Genomic DNA, 17,015 nt, shown 5'->3' on the forward strand with positions numbered 1-17,015 from the left:
GTACTTCGAGTAAGGATATAGGCCGGTAATTAATAGGGTTTATTGGACTCTTATCTTTTTTAGGGATAAATTTTATTATTGCCTCTTTAAAGGCACTTGGAAAGTATCCAATTGCTAAACATGCATTAAAAATATTTTTTAGTTGTTCCAGTGTTTTATATGTACATTTTTCTAAAATTGTTTTATTTATTTTAGTGGTGCCAGGGGCTTTATTTTTAGATCTTCTTATATAGGTTTTGATTTCTTCTGTTGTAATTTCTCTGGTGTTATAATTTTCGTTGTTTAATCTATTTAATTCGACTGTGAAATAAGGTTTAACTCTATTGTTGTTTATGTTAATGTATCTATCAATGTGGTCAGAATGTTGTTTGTCAAAGTTTTGTTCTTCCTCCTCTGTAATTTTAAAAACATTTTTCCATGTTTCCTCCATTAATTGGCATTTTTCTTTATCAGAATAGTATTTTTTTCCCTCTGTATCTTTCATATAGTTAGTATGGTTAGTTTTCTTTCCTTTTAGTATTTTTATTTTATTCCAAAATTGTTTGCTATTTTTACTGTTATCTGATAAAAACTTTATTTGGTCTTCCCAGTTTTTGTTATAGGCTTCCTTGCATCTTTCTTTCAATTCTGTTTTTATTCTTAGATAATCCCTGTATTTTGGTAACGTCCAGCCATATAATGTAGCATCTTGTTGTAGGTTTTTAAATTGGGTTTCTAGTTGTTTAATTTCTGGTGTAATGTTTAACTGATATATATATTGGTGTGTAGATTTTGGGATGGATGTTTCCATAGCATTTTTTACTGTTTTAGTCCATTCTGTTATTGCGTTCTCTATTTGTTCGAAATTACTTCCCTCAAAGTTGGTAACATTTATATGGGCATCTAGTTTGTGCTGGAACAAATCCCAGTCAGCCTTATTAATCTTGTATGTTTTTTGTTTCTCGATAATAAAAGGTGTTGTGGAGAGCTTAAGTATTACAGGTAGGTGATCAGAAGTAGTTATATCCCCTTGCTCAATGATGTGGTTCAAGTAATGGTGTTTGTTGGCAAAAATTTTATCAGGGGTTGTGGATGAGTTGTGGCTTAAAAATGTAGGGAAATACGGACCAAGATGTATTAATTTGCCTTGATTTACAAGGTTAGATAAACTTTTGCCCACTGTATTATTATCTCTGTTTCCAAAAATTGAGTGTCTACCATTGAAGTCTCCCAATATGTATGTTGGAATACTGTTGCTTAATAGTCTGTGCATGTCTGTGTATGGTAAAAAGGGGCGTCTGGGAGGTAAGTATGTTGTGGCAGCTTGAATAGGTCCTAGGCTTGTGTCAATCTCTATTGCTATAAAATCAGTGTCAAAATCGTCGAATAATCTGTGGTTTATGTTGTGTTTTATGCCAATTGCTGAACCGTCGTAAATATTCTCAGTATAGTTTATTTTGTAAATTATGTATCCAGGGATCTTTAATTCATCACTGTTTTTTAAACCATGGCTATTTAATAAAAGAATGTCTGGGTCATTTTCCAAGTAATACGGTATTAGTGAGTTTTTATTTGTTTTCCAGTTTAGTATGTTGTGTTGGATAATTGTTATATTGTGTTTAGTGATGCAGAGTCTTTTTGGTGCGTGGGTCTCTGTGTTCTGGAGGAGAACGTTCCTGTATAAGTCCAGGCCTGATTTTTCTAAATTCGTCATTTTCCACTAAGAAAAAGCAGTTAGACAAAGTTATTTCCCCTCTTTCAGTTTTACGTAAAAGTTGTTCTTCTTCAAGCTTGTTATTGGTATATGTCCATTTGATTTTTCTCTTTCTTACCTGTTTTATTAGTTCAACGGTTGAAAAGTCTTGGGGCCATCCATTTTCTTTTGTTGTGTAAAATTTTAATCCTAGGTCTTTTACCCTTAATTTGTTTTTTGGTGTAACTTCATAATTTATGCTGGTATTACTTAGGCTTTTTTGTTTATTTAGGCCTTTTTCACTATTTATACTAGTGTTACTCAAACTTTTTTGTCTATTTAAGTGGTTTTGTGGTGTATGTGTATCATTTTGAGTGGTGTTTTGACTCATGGCATCGGTCTCAGGTATTTCATTGCTTTCACAAGGAATAATTATGTTTGGTAGGCTGTTTGCGCTTAAGATTTTGTTAAGCTCCTCAGCGTAGGAGCCAGGCCTTACCTGATCTTTATATTGTGCGTGTGCTACGCAGGTATGAATTTTTAGTAATTCTTCCTTTGTGATTTTTGGGATGGCGTTGGTTGTAACTTTGCTTTGAATGTTAAGGCCGGTGATGTTAGAGTATGTCATGTTTTGTTTGTTGTTTTGTTGTGTTCTCTTTTCTTTAATGATGTCTTTCCTTCTGGGACATTTCATTGCCAGGGTACTGTGGTTGTCTCCACAGTTTAGGCATTTTTTGTAGAGTTCCTGGCATTGATGCCATACATGTCCCTCTGTGCTGCATTCTGAGCAGATCTTATAATCCCTACTTTTCGGGCATTCATTAGTGTGGTGTTTTTCTAATGCGTAGCATCGCATGCAGCTTTGAATGTGGATATATGTTTCTATTTTAATTTCATGACCAGGGATGCTTATTTGGAATGCTTTAAGTCCCTTTTCTGTGCATAATTTTGCCAGTACTGTCGAAGTAAATGTTATTTTTAGAGTAGGTGAGTTCGGGAACTTAAAAAATGTGGTCAATTTCATTTTCATTTATCCAATCATTTTTCTTCGTGATTTCTTCTCCAATGTCGACGGCATTCCTTTCGTAGATCAGATCATCTACTCTGGGAATGATCACGCTTTTTCTTGCTTTTAAGTCAGGAGGTATTATGGGGGGTAAATTCGTTGTCGGTGAGTTCTTGTCTGGTGTCGGCGGCGAAGATATTGTCAGCATGTTCCTCATTGATGGTTAACACAACAAAACCATCGTGTGTTGTGAAAATCCTGCTGATCTCAATATCCTTCTTGCATAAAATTTCTATTATCTTCAACTTTTTTTCCTTTTCAGTGGAGTTCCTACATTTTATTTTTATGCGCGCCATTCTATCCCATTCTGCAACCCGTAGGAACAGAGCAGAAAAGCACACACATACACAAACAAAATAAAAATCCTAAAAAGGGGCCAAGGCCCGACACACGACACAGCTAAATATAGAAAAAGGAAGGAGCCTGCCTAAGCAAATCAGTTTGTCAGTCCAGTTGCTAACAACTGTCGCAACCGACCTGACTTGCGCCTGAACCTATCCAAGCTTTTGCCCGACCTTGATCCAGGTGGCTTAAGGCAGCACTCTAAAGGCCCCCCTTGGCAAGCCGCGGGGTTCACCTTCACCACCTGGAGGACGCTAAAGGCGAAAAGAGAAAGATTCAGTAGGAGGAGAAAGGTGCCTGGGCGGGACTCAACCCTGGGGGAGTCCCCGGTACACAGGGCTTATTGCCTGGGCAGGACCCCCAAGTGGGAGTCCCCCTTGAGCAGGACTTTTGGCAGAAAAGCCAGGCAGTAGACCAGTGCTTTGTTCCTTTTATCCGTATCCTCGTCAGTTACCTCGGTCACTAGGGTACCAGAGAATTCTGACTCGGCCGGTGTAGGTGTAGGAGCGAGCAACAACCTTCAGCCAACCAGAGAGCGGGCTGAGAACGTAATGCGCTGAATTTTGGAAACCAAACGCCACGCAACGTGGTTGTGGTCTGTAACACTGAACACCAAACAACGCCACACAACGGTCAGCGTCTGTAACACTGACTACAACTTAACATTCAGTATGGACCAATCTTTTTCATATAATTATACAAACATGTATGGACGAGCCAGAGTGTGTGCATGTGGGTGATCGACTCTCACCACTCCCTTGTCGGCTGCCACGTGGGCCATGAGGAAGCACGTACGTGTGTGTGTGTGTTAGTGGCAGCCGGACTAGTGTTAAATATGACGGGGTGTTGACAGTCTTGACTCAGGGTTGTCAATACCCCGTGGTATTTCAGGGCCTCTGAAATAGTTGAGGGTGAGCATGTGAGGAGGTCGCTGTTGACGCGAGGCGGGCGTAGGTGTAATCAGGCGTAGTGTATCGCGGAGTATAGGAGAGGCGGTGGATGATTGTGTGTGTGTGTGTGTAATTCACCACGGTCTTCTGATGATCACCCGGCCAGTCTTCCGCATTACGAAGCGAGCTCAGAGCTAATAGAACAATATTCGGGTTGGACCACAACACACTCCATACCGGGAAAGCGAGGCCACAACCCCTCGAGTTACATCCCGTATCTATTTACTGCTAGGTGAACAGGGGCTACACACTAAAAGGCTTGCCCATATTTGCCTCGCCGCTTCCCGGGACTCGAACCCGGGCCCTCTTAATTGTGAGTCGAGCGTGCTAACCACTACACTACGGTGTGTGTGTGTGTGTGTGTGTGTGTGTGTGTGTGTGTGTGTGTGTGATTCACCACGGTCGGCTGCTGGTCACCCACCCAGTCTTCCCCTTTAAGGAGCGAGCTCAAAGCTCATAGACCGATCTTCGGGTAGGACTGAGACCACAACACACTCCACACACCGGGAAAGCGAGGCCACAACCCCTCGAGTTATATACATCCCGTACCTATTTACTGCTAGGTGAACAGGGGCTTCACATTAAGAGGCCTGCCCATTTGCCTCGCCGCTTTCCAGGACTCGAACCCGGACCCTCTCGGTTGTGAGCCGAGCGTGCTAACCATTACACTACGCGGTGTGTCACTACACTACGCGGTGTGTGTGTGTGTGTGTGTGTGTGTGTGTGTGTGTGTGTGTGTGTGTGTGTGTGTGTTGGTAGGGAAAGATGGTGATGTGGGGAGGCAGCAAGGGGAGGATGAGACTACAGGTGTTGGTAACCTGAGCACGTCTTGGAGGTTGTTTGTCATTGCATGTCAACACTGAGGTACATTATGCGACGTTAAGATGCTAAAAACGGGGCTTTTCATTTCACTGGTGATTTATTCTCTCTCTCTCTCTCTCTCTCTCTCTCTCTCTCTCTCTCTCTCTCTCTCATGGACAAGTACTTAAGTGAGTTCCTTACCTGTCCAATGATCAGCTCCAGGTGGACGTGTGGCGGCTCCCCTCCCACCTGAGTGTTCACCTCCACACCTTAGAGGCGCCGGGAGAGAACCATGTCAGTGATGGCGTGTGTGTCCGTGCAGAGGCGAGGAGGCGGCGTGGTGGTGATGGTGATGCTGGCCACAGTGACGCTGGGAACGCTGTGTGGATTCCTTTCCATATACATGGTGCAGAGTGCTCGCTCTCCACGAGGGTAAGGCGCTACGCCATGTTTGTTTACCTGTCCGTTTCATATTAATTTCTATCTGTGTTGAAAAGGATAAGAAAAGAATAAACTGTATGTGTAATTTGTGGAGAGACGTTCGCAGCCAGTGACTGCTGAACATGCAAGACGAATGGTTGGGCTTGTGTTGGTGAGGGAGAGTTACAGTCTTCGGGCCTTTGTTCTTTATGTATAATGTATATACAAATTGTAAGATTATACAAAGACATGTGCATAAACAAAGAGGATGTTTTCCACGTCGTATGTCGTATGTGGAGTAAGTCTGCTCTGGAATACAAGGCAAACAATTTGTCAGTTTATCGTGCAAGGCAGAGCAACAGTGTATACCTAGATGACTGGCCATGGCCGTCACTTCTGACTTTGACACACAACAAACTCTACTTGTTCAGCTGCTGCTTCACATCTGCTCTGCACACTCAACTTGTTTGGGTGAAACATTCAGCGACGCTTTTCTCCTCTTGTTTCATCTTTCCTTCACATTTCATCACTCATTAATAAGTAAACGAATAAAAACGTACCGTGCCTAACAACCGTCCAATTAACCTCGTGGCGTCCCCCGAGGTAGGCAGTGAGCGTGCTGCCTCCTCTCCCTCATCCACAACAAAGGCTTGGCTTGACTTGTTCCAAGGGAGGCACTTACCGCACCAACAACAGGCTTTGCCGCCAGTGTCTGTCAGTATTCATGGCTGCTGTTTTGCTGGGATTAGTCACCGAACAAAACATATCGATATAGCTGATTCACTTCGTAATATTAGAAATATTGAGGTATACTCGTATATCCTGTTACATAAGAACATAAGAAAATGAGGGACGCTGCAAGAGGCTGTCAGGCCTACCCTGTGTGAACAAAGCTATCCAATTTCATTTATCATCCCATCCATAAATTTGTCTAATCTTTTTTATTAAAGCTCTCTACTGACTCCCCACTAACAACATGATTACTAAGTCTATTCCATTCATCAACCACCCCGTTACAGAACTAGTCCAATTTCTTTCCTAAACCTAAATTTCTCGAGCTTAAACCCGATATTTCTAATTCAATCCTGGCTACCGATCCTAAGAAATGTGTTCATGTCCACCGGGCGTCAATTCAGAGTCAGGTCACCGCCTGGGCGCGACTAAAGCCAGTACGTACAATATTAGAATCTTCATATTGTGTCAAACGGTGAAATTAATACTAATTATGTCATTCCCGTAAATATGAATTCGGGTGTTTCCATCAAGCACTACAGAATACAGATCGAACTAACACGGGATGTGATGTGGAGCTTCTTGATTCAGGCCATGCACGGGCTGCCCTCCAACACCCTCCCTGCATTGTTCAGCCAGAGCACTTCAGCAAGCAGCGCTAATAGTCCAAAGAATTCTCTCTCTCTCTCTCTCTCTCTCTCTCTCTCTCTCTCTCTCTCTCTCAATTTATGTTCGGGAATTCCTTACGCTTTCATCAGTGCTGTCCGTCAGTGATGTTTTGTGCCGATTGATCTTATTTCATTCTTTTACGCTTCATGATTATTTTTGGAAGGCTGGCCACCCTGTCACCAGTCTTCCTGCTGCCTCGCCGGGACAGGAGGCCACTTGTCTTATATATATATATATATATATATATATATATATATATATATATATATATATATATATATATATATATATATATATATATATATATATATATATATATATATATATATATATATATATATATATATATATATATATATATATATATATATATATGTATATGTATATATATATATATATATATATATATATATATATATATATATATATATATATATATATATATATATATATATATATATATATATATATATATATATATATATATATATATATATATATATATATATATATATATATATATATATATATATATATATATATATATATATATATATATATATATATATATATATATATATATATATATATATATATATATATATATATATATATATATATATATATATATATATATATATATATATATGAGAAAGATAGGTACACGATATGTTCATGATTATATCCATTAAGTATTTTCTTTCACTACCACTTCCCACTTCAAATTATTATTATTATTATTATTATTATTATTATTATTATTATTATTATTATTATTATTATTATTATTATTACTATTATTATTATTAATAATATAACTATTATCATTATTATTATCATTGTTATTATTTACTGTCATTACAAATATCACCATCGTCATCATCATGCTAATACAGTACTCCTTGTGTGTGTGTGTGTGTGTGTGTGTGTGTGTGTGTGTGTGTGTGTGTGTGTGTGTGTGTGTGTGTGTGTACCCAACAGCATGGTGGTCCAGCCCGCGGCAGGTGAGGCGGTGAGCGGGGCGGTCGGGGACGCGGTGTGTACACCACACAAGCGCATCCTGATCTGGACGACGTTTTGGAAAGAGCAGAGCTTCGCCTGGGAGCGAATCTTTTTCAGGTGCGTAACGAAACAGTCATGTTTCCTTTTCCTTCCATTTATTTATCTATTTCTATTTATCTATTGATTACTTTCTTTATGTGAGTAGCAACTTGAGTCCTCCGCACACTACAGCATGTAATCAGTTGTTCAGCCTCACATGGCACTCCCACTCCTTCCTTAAGGCGAACCGGGAGATACCAAAGAAGAGTATCTCTCATGTCCCTCGTTCAGCACGTGGTTTCTTCTGCTCCCCCTCAATCCGTTGGTAATTAGAAAAATGACAAAGAAGTGTGTATAAATATAATGTGCGACAGACACCCACGCAGTGACATGCACAACAGGGCTGCGACAAGGAGGAGGTGCCTGACGGAACGTGTACACTCGTGGCCACGTAAATTATCTGTCTTAGAAAACTGTCTTAGAAATTTTGATTCGCCTGACGGTGGGTCTTAGATTTATTAAATGTATATAGTATATATCTGGATTCTCTGAAAAAAGAAGTCCATTGACGGGTGGCGGTCACTTCTGTTGTGTTTGACGTCTCACTTTAATCCCGCAGAGGCCCCTCATGCGCCGACAGTCTTCCTACAAAACCTGACTAGGAGAAAACTAGATTAGTAAATAAGTCCGCTGCTTTTCAGTGTAGTGAGGTGACAGCACATGTTTTGTTCCGCCAGACACACTAGCCTGTAGACCGCTCTGCCATTGCTGGGAAAGAATAACCAACAGTGCTTGCAATTTTCAAGGTTTATATATTTTGTGATATTATTACCCGATTCATTCCGGATTTGGAAAACAGCATTAGTACTTATATTAGCCATTCTGCTTCAGAAATACTTAAACCGAGAGGATAAGTTAAATTTTCTCGAAGAGGTAGAAGTAATAGAAGCTCATCATAAAAGTAAAAGATAATCAAGATTAAGCTTTATTCATAAAACATTACCACCACTACCACCACCACCACCACCGCCACCGCCTTATTCAGTGCCTCCATCAGACAAGTGTCCCGCCAGTGTCCGGAGAGCAGATGTGAGCTGGTGTACGACCACCGACTCCTCGACTCTGCCGCCGCTGTGGTCTTTCACCCGGGAGACATGAAGCCTTCCTACTCCATCCCCGCCACCCGCCCGCCGGGACAGCCCTGGGTATTCCTCTCCTTGGAATCCGCCTCCAGTTAGTGTTTTCTCTCGGATAATATTGAATTTACATCAACGTTTTCATCTGATGGTTAGGTTAAGGTTAAGTTTAGATTCATTCACTTCAGTAATCTCATTAGTGCTCCCTTCATCGTGCAGGACCACAATTTGAAAAATCGTCATAGTTTACTGAGAAATGAAATGCACAAATAAGTAAGCTAAACTTGTACCCATAATCCCTTTATTTTCTTTCTTTCTTTTTTTCTTTTTAAGAGATTTAATTTTTGCTTATATCAGCGACTCTTTATTAGTTGTGGCACAACAATCTCGTTGCGCAGATTTAGTTCAGTGAGTTATAATCTTGAACTTCTCAAGAATTCCTTTCGTTTCATTGCTGAATAATCTGGAAGCTCGTTTCGAGCAGTGAACAGTTTTGCTCAAAGTAAAAACATTTTGACCCTTTTTGAGCCAAGTAGCTGTTTGTCACGTGAGGACACAACACAACGACATCGAGTGGCACGAGTGTCTGTGCCCATTCTTTGGAACACTTCCGGCTTCCATAACAACCATTATCTCATTTTCCAAAACCACTGAAATGATTTGTCAAATTATTGTGAGTGTTTTTCACACTAGAATGCAAAATACTCATTAAGGTATCACTCGGATCAAGAAAATACTTGTAAACGTCAACTTGTTCCTCTACTGGAGTTAAAATTAATAAGAGTAAGACTGTGAAGGGTTTGAATCAACACATTGTCGCCACCATTCATTAGTATTTAGGCTACTGCAAACTGTGACAAATATTCCACTCAACGCTCAAAAGTCAAATTGAAAAAGAAAATAATAATAATGAACATATTAGTAAAATTACAAGCAGGCATGAACCCTAATGCTTTACCTTTAGCTGATAGAAATGTTGCTGATTAATGATAAAAATTCTGTGTTTGTCCGTCAATTTATTTTTGTTGATACAATCAGTGTTATCACACACCTCGAAAACAAATGATAATGAAATATCCGTTACTATAATCAAGTGTGCTCATTTTTGTAGCTGATTCATAATCCTTTTTTCTTGTAATTCATTCATTATTTCTACCAATATTCGGAAGCTAATAATTAAAGGGCTAGCTTTCAGAACTGCAAACTAACATTGTTGTATTTCCTTGGATTTTAGTACGAAATAAAACTTCAAATGTTTCTATTGTTCATGCACTCCGCGCTTATCACAACACCGAGACACATTGGTTAGGCTGAGGCTGAACATACCGGCACACTATTCCTAATGCCACGTGTGTGTGTGTGTGTGTGTGTGTGTGTGTGTGTGTGTGTGTTGCAGCGGTAATCGGCAATAACGTGAACTTGGCCCGTCTGGGCGGGGTGTTCAACTGGACCATGACGTACAGGCGGGACTCTGACGTGGTGATGCCGTACGGCCTGGTGCTGCCCCGCACGCCGCCCCTCAACTCTGGTGAGTCAACTGAACCATTCAGTCTTAAGGTGACTGGACCAGCACCAGTGGTCAAGGTGTCTGTGTACTGTGACTGTGTACTGTGTAGTCAACACTGCCCGCCGCTGTGCTGACGAGGGATATAGGATTCCTAGTCACTTAGCATGTCCGCTGCTGCTGCTGCTACTACCACTACTACCACTACCACTACTACTACTACTACTACCACCACCACCACCACCACCACCACCAACAACAACAACAACAACACCACCACCACCACCACTACTACTACTACTACTACTACTACTACTACCACCACCACCACCACCACCACCACCACCACCACCACTACTACTACTACTACTACTACTACTACTACTACTACTACTAGTACTGCCACCATCACTACTAATATTACTACTACGTACTACTACTACTACTACAACTACTACTACTACTACTACTACTACTACTACTACTACTACTACTACTACTACTAACAACTACAAAGAGAGAGAGAGAGAGAGAGAGAGAGAGAGAGATGCAGTCTCAAAAAGCAGCTAGGTTACTTAAAACAAAGGCATGACATTCACTTCTTCCCTGACCTTCATACCACATCATGTTTTTCTTTCCTAACTCACTCCGTCACGTCTTCAAGTCTCCTTTCTCTAAGTCACTCCCTCTCCTTATTCACGGTTTCCTTTCACTTATCCATCACTTCTTTCCCCAAAACAATATATATTTTTCCTAATTCACTATTCACTTCCCTTGTTCATTACCACATTACAAAACTTCTTACCTTAATTCACTGCTGCTTTCCTAATTCACTCCCACACCACACGTATACTCTCTCAGCAATACACTACTCCTTCTCTCTCTAATTCACTCCCACGCCACCTCAAGTTTTTTTTTCCCCAATTAGTTTCTTTCCCTGATTCACTGCCACACCGCCTGAAGGTCCCTTGTTGCTCCTGGCAGGGAAGGACTACTGGGCGGGCAAGTCAAGCAAGTTGTTAGCAGCGTGGGCCGTCAGCCACTGTAACACCGAGTCGCGCAGGGAGTGGTTCGTGAAGGAAATGGTCAAGTGAGTGTGTGTGTGTGTGTGTGTGTGTGTGTGTGTGTGAGAGGGAAAGCTGGCCAAGGGCAACATAAAACGAAAAACAGGCCTACTTAGTTGCTAGTCTCTTGCAGGTCCGAAAAAGTTAGCCAAAAAGAGACAAACACCTTAAAACCTCCTTAACTGAAATAGTGTCATAGACAGATGGAAATACAAAAGCAGGTAGGAAATTCCCGTGAATGATTGTGTGTACTGGTTAACTCTTACAATAGAAAGTTGGACAGAATAGGAATGAAAGAGAGAGAGAGAGAGAGAGAGAGAGAGAGAGGTAGCGAACTGGTAACATGGGCAGGAAGGAAAATGAGTTGGAAGATATGGGAGAGAAAGGAGGAAGGGAGAAAAGACACAACTTGGCATTACCACCACCACCACCAACAATAACAACAACAACAACAACAATAACACCAACAATGATAATAATGACACAAGAACTATTAGCAATAACAATAACATGCCTGTAACACTGAGGATTATACTCGTAACAGACTGCACGTAGTATTTGGTTCCTTTCCGACGTAGTATTTGGTTCCTTTCCGTCAGACACATGAGCGTGGATGTGTTCGGGAGGTGCGGGACTAAGAAGTGTGGCAAGAACCTTTCTGTGAGGACCATGGGAACTTTCAACCAGACGGAATGCACGAACGAGATCCAGAAATACATGTTCTATTTAGCCTTCGAGAACTCCATCTGTGAGTGTGTGTGGGGGAGGAAATGCCTGCGAGAGAGAGAGAGAGAGAGAGAGAGAGAGAGAGAGAGAGAGAGAGCAGGGAAAGTTATTGTTTTTTTTTTTTTTTACGGTAAGGCCTATAGCGCCTGTAGGCACACTTGAAGAGTGTATGGGAAGCGCTGTTCAGCTTCAGCCCATTAGTGGCGCAGGCAATTTTATTTATAGTGAGTGACTGTATAAGTTTGTCAACATACTGTGGAGGACATCCTATAGGTCCCTGTGATCTGTGGGAGGGTGGGTGGGTAGAGAGAGAGAGAGAGAGAGAGAGAGAGAGAGAGAGAGAGAGAGAGACCCACCGTCATCTTTCAATCAGGCCTGGATTACATCACGGAGAAGTTCTATCAAGCCCTGACACTGGAGGTGGTCCCTGTGGTACTGGGCGGCGGACCCTATGAGGACATTGCTCCTCCTCACTCCTACGTGGACGCCCTCGCCTTCCCCTCACCCAAGCACCTCGCCAAGTACCTCAAGAAACTGGCAAACGACCGCGATGCTTACAACGAGTGAGTGAAGGGCAGCCTTACTGGTGCGGGTTTACAGTGGCAAGTATGTACGTCAATGAAGTGTTAGGTTTACTGAGAGGGTGAAGTTGTTTTCGGTGTGTCTGTCCGCACCTATACTCATGCCATAAATTATAAGAATCAAGTAGAAATTGATAGTCTCGTGAAATTCCTTCCGTTAAGAGCTCAGCCAAGGCCACGAGGAGCTGGGAATGTGATAGGCTGGTGCAGAAACTTGATGGTCACTTTTTTTTTTTTCTTAAGAGGATTCATAAACACTGTGAGAAATATGACGTTACCACTTTGAGCAGACGTTAACAAGGTCGCTCAAGATGGAAAATGAGTTCCTCAGTAAAACTGCTTCGGGACTGATTTGAGGCACTTTTTCATGTTAGAGAGGCTTTGATCTAGAACAATGAAAAAGCTATAAAGAAAACTCCCATTAATGTGCAAGGCTCCAAAAAAGTGTGGTCAACTTTCAAAAATTTGAGAATAAGTGTCTTGAAACATTCGTTTTGAAATATTTCAAGTCAAAGGCACGAGGAGGAAGGTCAAAAGTTTGCCGGTAGAAAGCACAACTGAATTAAAATACTGGTGGATTGTTGCCTGAGGGAGGTGAAGAGATCACCAGGCGTGCATGTAGAGGCGTGCAACATGCTGCTCACTTCACACTTTTGTGCAAACTCAATCCGGAAAGATTCTCCAATGGAAATTTAACCTAAAATAGCTCCCCTAATCTGTGCTAACCAAACACATTTTGACTTAACCGAACCTAAGCTAATTCGATTTAACTTAACCCAGTTTAACCTGACTTGTAATTCATGAAACGAGATAATTTGCTCACTGCGGAAGTCTTGTGGCTGGAATGTTTGTACAACTTAAGACATTTTACATTTATCTTATATTCATGTACCTATTGTGTGTCTGTGTGTGTGTGTGTGTGTGTGTGTGTGGTGCAGGTTCTTTGCCTGGAAGCAGCACTACACAGTGGAGTTGGGTCATCCGTTCTCGCCCCTCGTGTGTGATCTCTGCGCCAAACTTCATGACCCGTCCAGCCTCTCTCCTCCCAACGTCACCAGGTCAGCAGGGAATCAAGCCCCACTCCCTCTCCGTCACCCATTCCCGCCCTCCTCGCCTCCACCCTCACCCACTGCAGCCATCCACTGCGCCTCATGCTCCACTTTTCCTGCTTTCTTCGACTTCACCATTATTGGACACTATTTTTTATTTCTATTTTTTCTTATTTTGAATGTTCGGTTGTTTGTTACAACTACTTCACAGTTTTCTCTCTTTCAATCTACTTCACGCATTTCTTTGTATGTTATTAATTTACTTTTTTTTTCATTCTGGCGTGTACTGTCTTGTTTGATTTTTCTTTACTCTTAAACCTATCTTATCTTTTACATAAAGTGTTTCTCCTGACAGTAATATAGAAATGTTGATAATTTGACACCATAACCATACAAACTCTTAAAAGCTCGTATGATCTCAATTACATAGCCTTTTCAATGTTATAGTGTAGGTGAAGGGCAGAAGTATTTCAGAATTCCGTCCATATTCTACAATTCATACTTAATGCATTCTGAAACAACTTTAATGCCATGTCTCCTCCAGCTTAAGCAGACTGTAATGGATGCTATCAGGTTTCTTCAAGAGTATTTATATAGCTCTAGTGATGCATAGCGAGCATTCCGCACCGTCAACCTGAGAAATTATCCATTAAAATATAATTACAGTTTATGTTCCCACTGAAAGTTTAAATACTTTTCGTATGAGACAACAAAACCTTATAAATTCTGGTCAATGCTTTCTTTTAACAAATTTTTCCATCTTGCTTGTGTTGGCAGGAGCCCCATGGAGCAGGCTGGGGTGCTCGGGGCGGTGCGGGGCCGGGACGGGAATGGCAGCTACCCAGACATTCATTCGTGGTTCGTGAGGGGCAGCGGGTGTCGCCGGTGGTGGCAGAGCGCCGAGGATCGTAGGAAGCATATCCACAAATGACATAATTGATAGGTGCTTAGAGTCTAATAGATTTCGGGTTGAGTCTGTCTGATCTCCAACTACATTCTTCACTTTTTAGCATCCTGTCTCCATTACTCTTAATAAAATGAAGTTGAGTTTTCAAGTGTGTCGTGTACGAGATGCCCATGTTTTGTTTTGTTTTCTTTCTTATACCATGTGGACTTTTCACGGGAATTTATGGGCTAAAGGGGATACTTTTTTGGGTACCTCCTATCTCAAAGCCCACCCGCTAGGAAACCGTTGCCTCGAGTGAGGAAGCCCTACCTACATTCGGACCGTGGACAGGATTCAAACCCGTGCGCTTGGAGACCCCTCGGACTCCAAAGCACGCATGGTTCCACTGTACCACGGCACAGTTTCTCTGGTTATTGAATATATGTAAATACTCAACAACTGCTACATGATCTTAGTTTTCTTTCCCACGTATAATAATTGCTATTTTTTTTCAACTTCAATCACTATTCAAGAACTACTCAAATCTTATTACACAGAATACATACGACATAATTATTTCAACCTTCAATAATCCTTCGTTCTTCGTACAGGAAAACATACATATAGAATCTACGCTATAGCCAGTCACGCACCTAACTCAATGAAGAAACACACATTAAGTCTCGCCACAGCTTTTTTTTTCACCCTTCATCGAAAGGTGACGTGGGCCTTCTATCTTCCAACGGCTCACAGCTGCAGACGCGGCGCAGCAATTCACATCAACAATATTCAGTTAAAAGAATTGCATAATTATAACACCGGCATCACATTGATTCAATACAAATTTAGTTGGAAAAACACACAGAGAACACAACTTACAGTCTCATTCAATAATTCAATACAAAAAATTAACAACATGTGCATGCATCAAAATAATTAAACCTACGCTTCGTAGCATTGTTCCTTCTCGTATCAAATCATGAAGTCATTAATTTCAAGGCAGCGCTACAACTTACAAGCCGGTAGAGAGAGAGAGAGAGAGAGAGAGAGAGAGAGAGAGAGAGAGAGAGAGAGAGAGAGAGAGAGAAAACCGAGGCGTCAAGGCAAGAAAGTGGCGGAGTCAGCATTGTGTAAAGGTTTGATGAATGAGTCAGCGTCATTAATGTAAACAGTTGCTGCCGTGAGCATTGGTGGAATTATCCGGAAACATCTGGAAATGCATGTCGATAAGGTGTGTGTGTGTGTGTGTGTGTGTGTGTGATCTTCTGGGTTTCCTTATTGAGTGTTTCAGAGACTTTGGTGAGACTTTTGCTGTTGCGTTAGACATATCAAAAGCTTTTGATAGTGTTTGGTACAAAGCTCTGATCTCAAAACTTCCTTCCTTCGGCTTCTATCCTTCTCTCTGCAACTTTACCTCAAGTTTCGTCACCGACCGTTCTATTGCTACTGTAGTAGACGGCCACTGCTCTTCTCCTAAACCTATTATAAGTAAAGAACAGATAGAGGATGTTCAGTGTAGAGGAGGGCGATAGTTAAGTGTCACTGGAGAACAGAGGATAAATATATGTAAGGTTCTGTCGAGTTGATGGATGGAAGAATATATTTTTTGAGGCATTGAACACTACGATTGCTCTGCCCCAATCATAAAAAAAAGATCAAACCTGTGTGAACTCTTTGCTTCTCGAAGTGATGGATGTCTATGAAAAGACGTGGAAAAATGTAAGGTTGCATTATAAGCGTGGGAGTGAATAGGGCAAGAAGTTTGGTTTAGATCATTGATGAAACATAGAAAGAGAGTGGATGACAGGACAGAACCCTAAGAAACACTACCGTTAATACATTTAGAAGAACAATAACTGTCTACCACAACAGCAATAGAGCGGTCAGCAGAAAGGAAACTTGAGATGAAGTTGCAGAGGGAAGGATAGAAGCCGTAGGAGGTGAGTTTTCAGATCAAAAGCTTTGTGACAGACTCTATCAGAAGTTTTCGATATGTCTAAAGCAACAGCAAAAGTTTCAGAAAAATCTCTAAAAGAGGATGACCAAAAACACACTAAGAAAAGCCAGATTACCATTAGAGCAGCCTACATGGAAGCTATACTGGTGATCAGATAGAAGATTGTGAAATGATAGCTGCTTAAAAATCTTTCTATTGCGGATAGATTCAAAGACTTTAGACAAGCTAGAATTTAAAGTGAGTGATTAGAACGGCCACCCTTTTTAGGAACAGGCTGAATGTAGGTAAACTTTCAGCAAGAAGGAAAGGTAGAAGTCGACTGAAAGAGATGAAAGAGTTTGGCCAGGCAAGGTGCAAGCACAAAGGCACAGTTTTTGAGAACAATATGGGATCCCATCAGGTCCATTAGCCTTCCAATG

General features: G+C 41.2%; 1 protein-coding gene across 2 annotated transcripts in view; it reads left to right on the top strand.

Annotated features, from left to right (window-relative positions):
• The window catches only part of LOC123502870 (alpha-(1,3)-fucosyltransferase C-like), a 17,270-nt gene extending 2,177 nt beyond the window's left edge, over positions 1 to 15,093 (top strand). Inside the window, exons 2-10 of one of the 2 annotated variants that reach the window (XM_045252154.1) lie at positions 5,048 to 5,263; positions 7,634 to 7,771; positions 8,739 to 8,926; positions 10,226 to 10,357; positions 11,318 to 11,423; positions 11,997 to 12,145; positions 12,497 to 12,686; positions 13,643 to 13,762; positions 14,531 to 15,093. In XM_045252154.1, coding sequence (XP_045108089.1) covers positions 5,124 to 5,263; positions 7,634 to 7,771; positions 8,739 to 8,926; positions 10,226 to 10,357; positions 11,318 to 11,423; positions 11,997 to 12,145; positions 12,497 to 12,686; positions 13,643 to 13,762; positions 14,531 to 14,684 — 1,317 coding nt within the window. In that variant the 5' untranslated portion in view covers positions 5,048 to 5,123 and the 3' untranslated portion in view covers positions 14,685 to 15,093. The remainder of the gene's footprint in view (positions 1 to 5,047; positions 5,264 to 7,633; positions 7,772 to 8,738; positions 8,927 to 10,225; positions 10,358 to 11,317; positions 11,424 to 11,996; positions 12,146 to 12,496; positions 12,687 to 13,642; positions 13,763 to 14,530) is intronic. The other variant, XM_045252155.1, reaches the window with a different exon arrangement.
• The last annotated feature ends 1,922 nt before the right edge of the window (positions 15,094 to 17,015 follow it).

Source organism: Portunus trituberculatus, chromosome 12 (genome assembly GCF_017591435.1).
Source record: "Portunus trituberculatus isolate SZX2019 chromosome 12, ASM1759143v1, whole genome shotgun sequence".
Lineage (NCBI taxonomy): Eukaryota > Metazoa > Arthropoda > Malacostraca > Decapoda > Portunidae > Portunus > Portunus trituberculatus.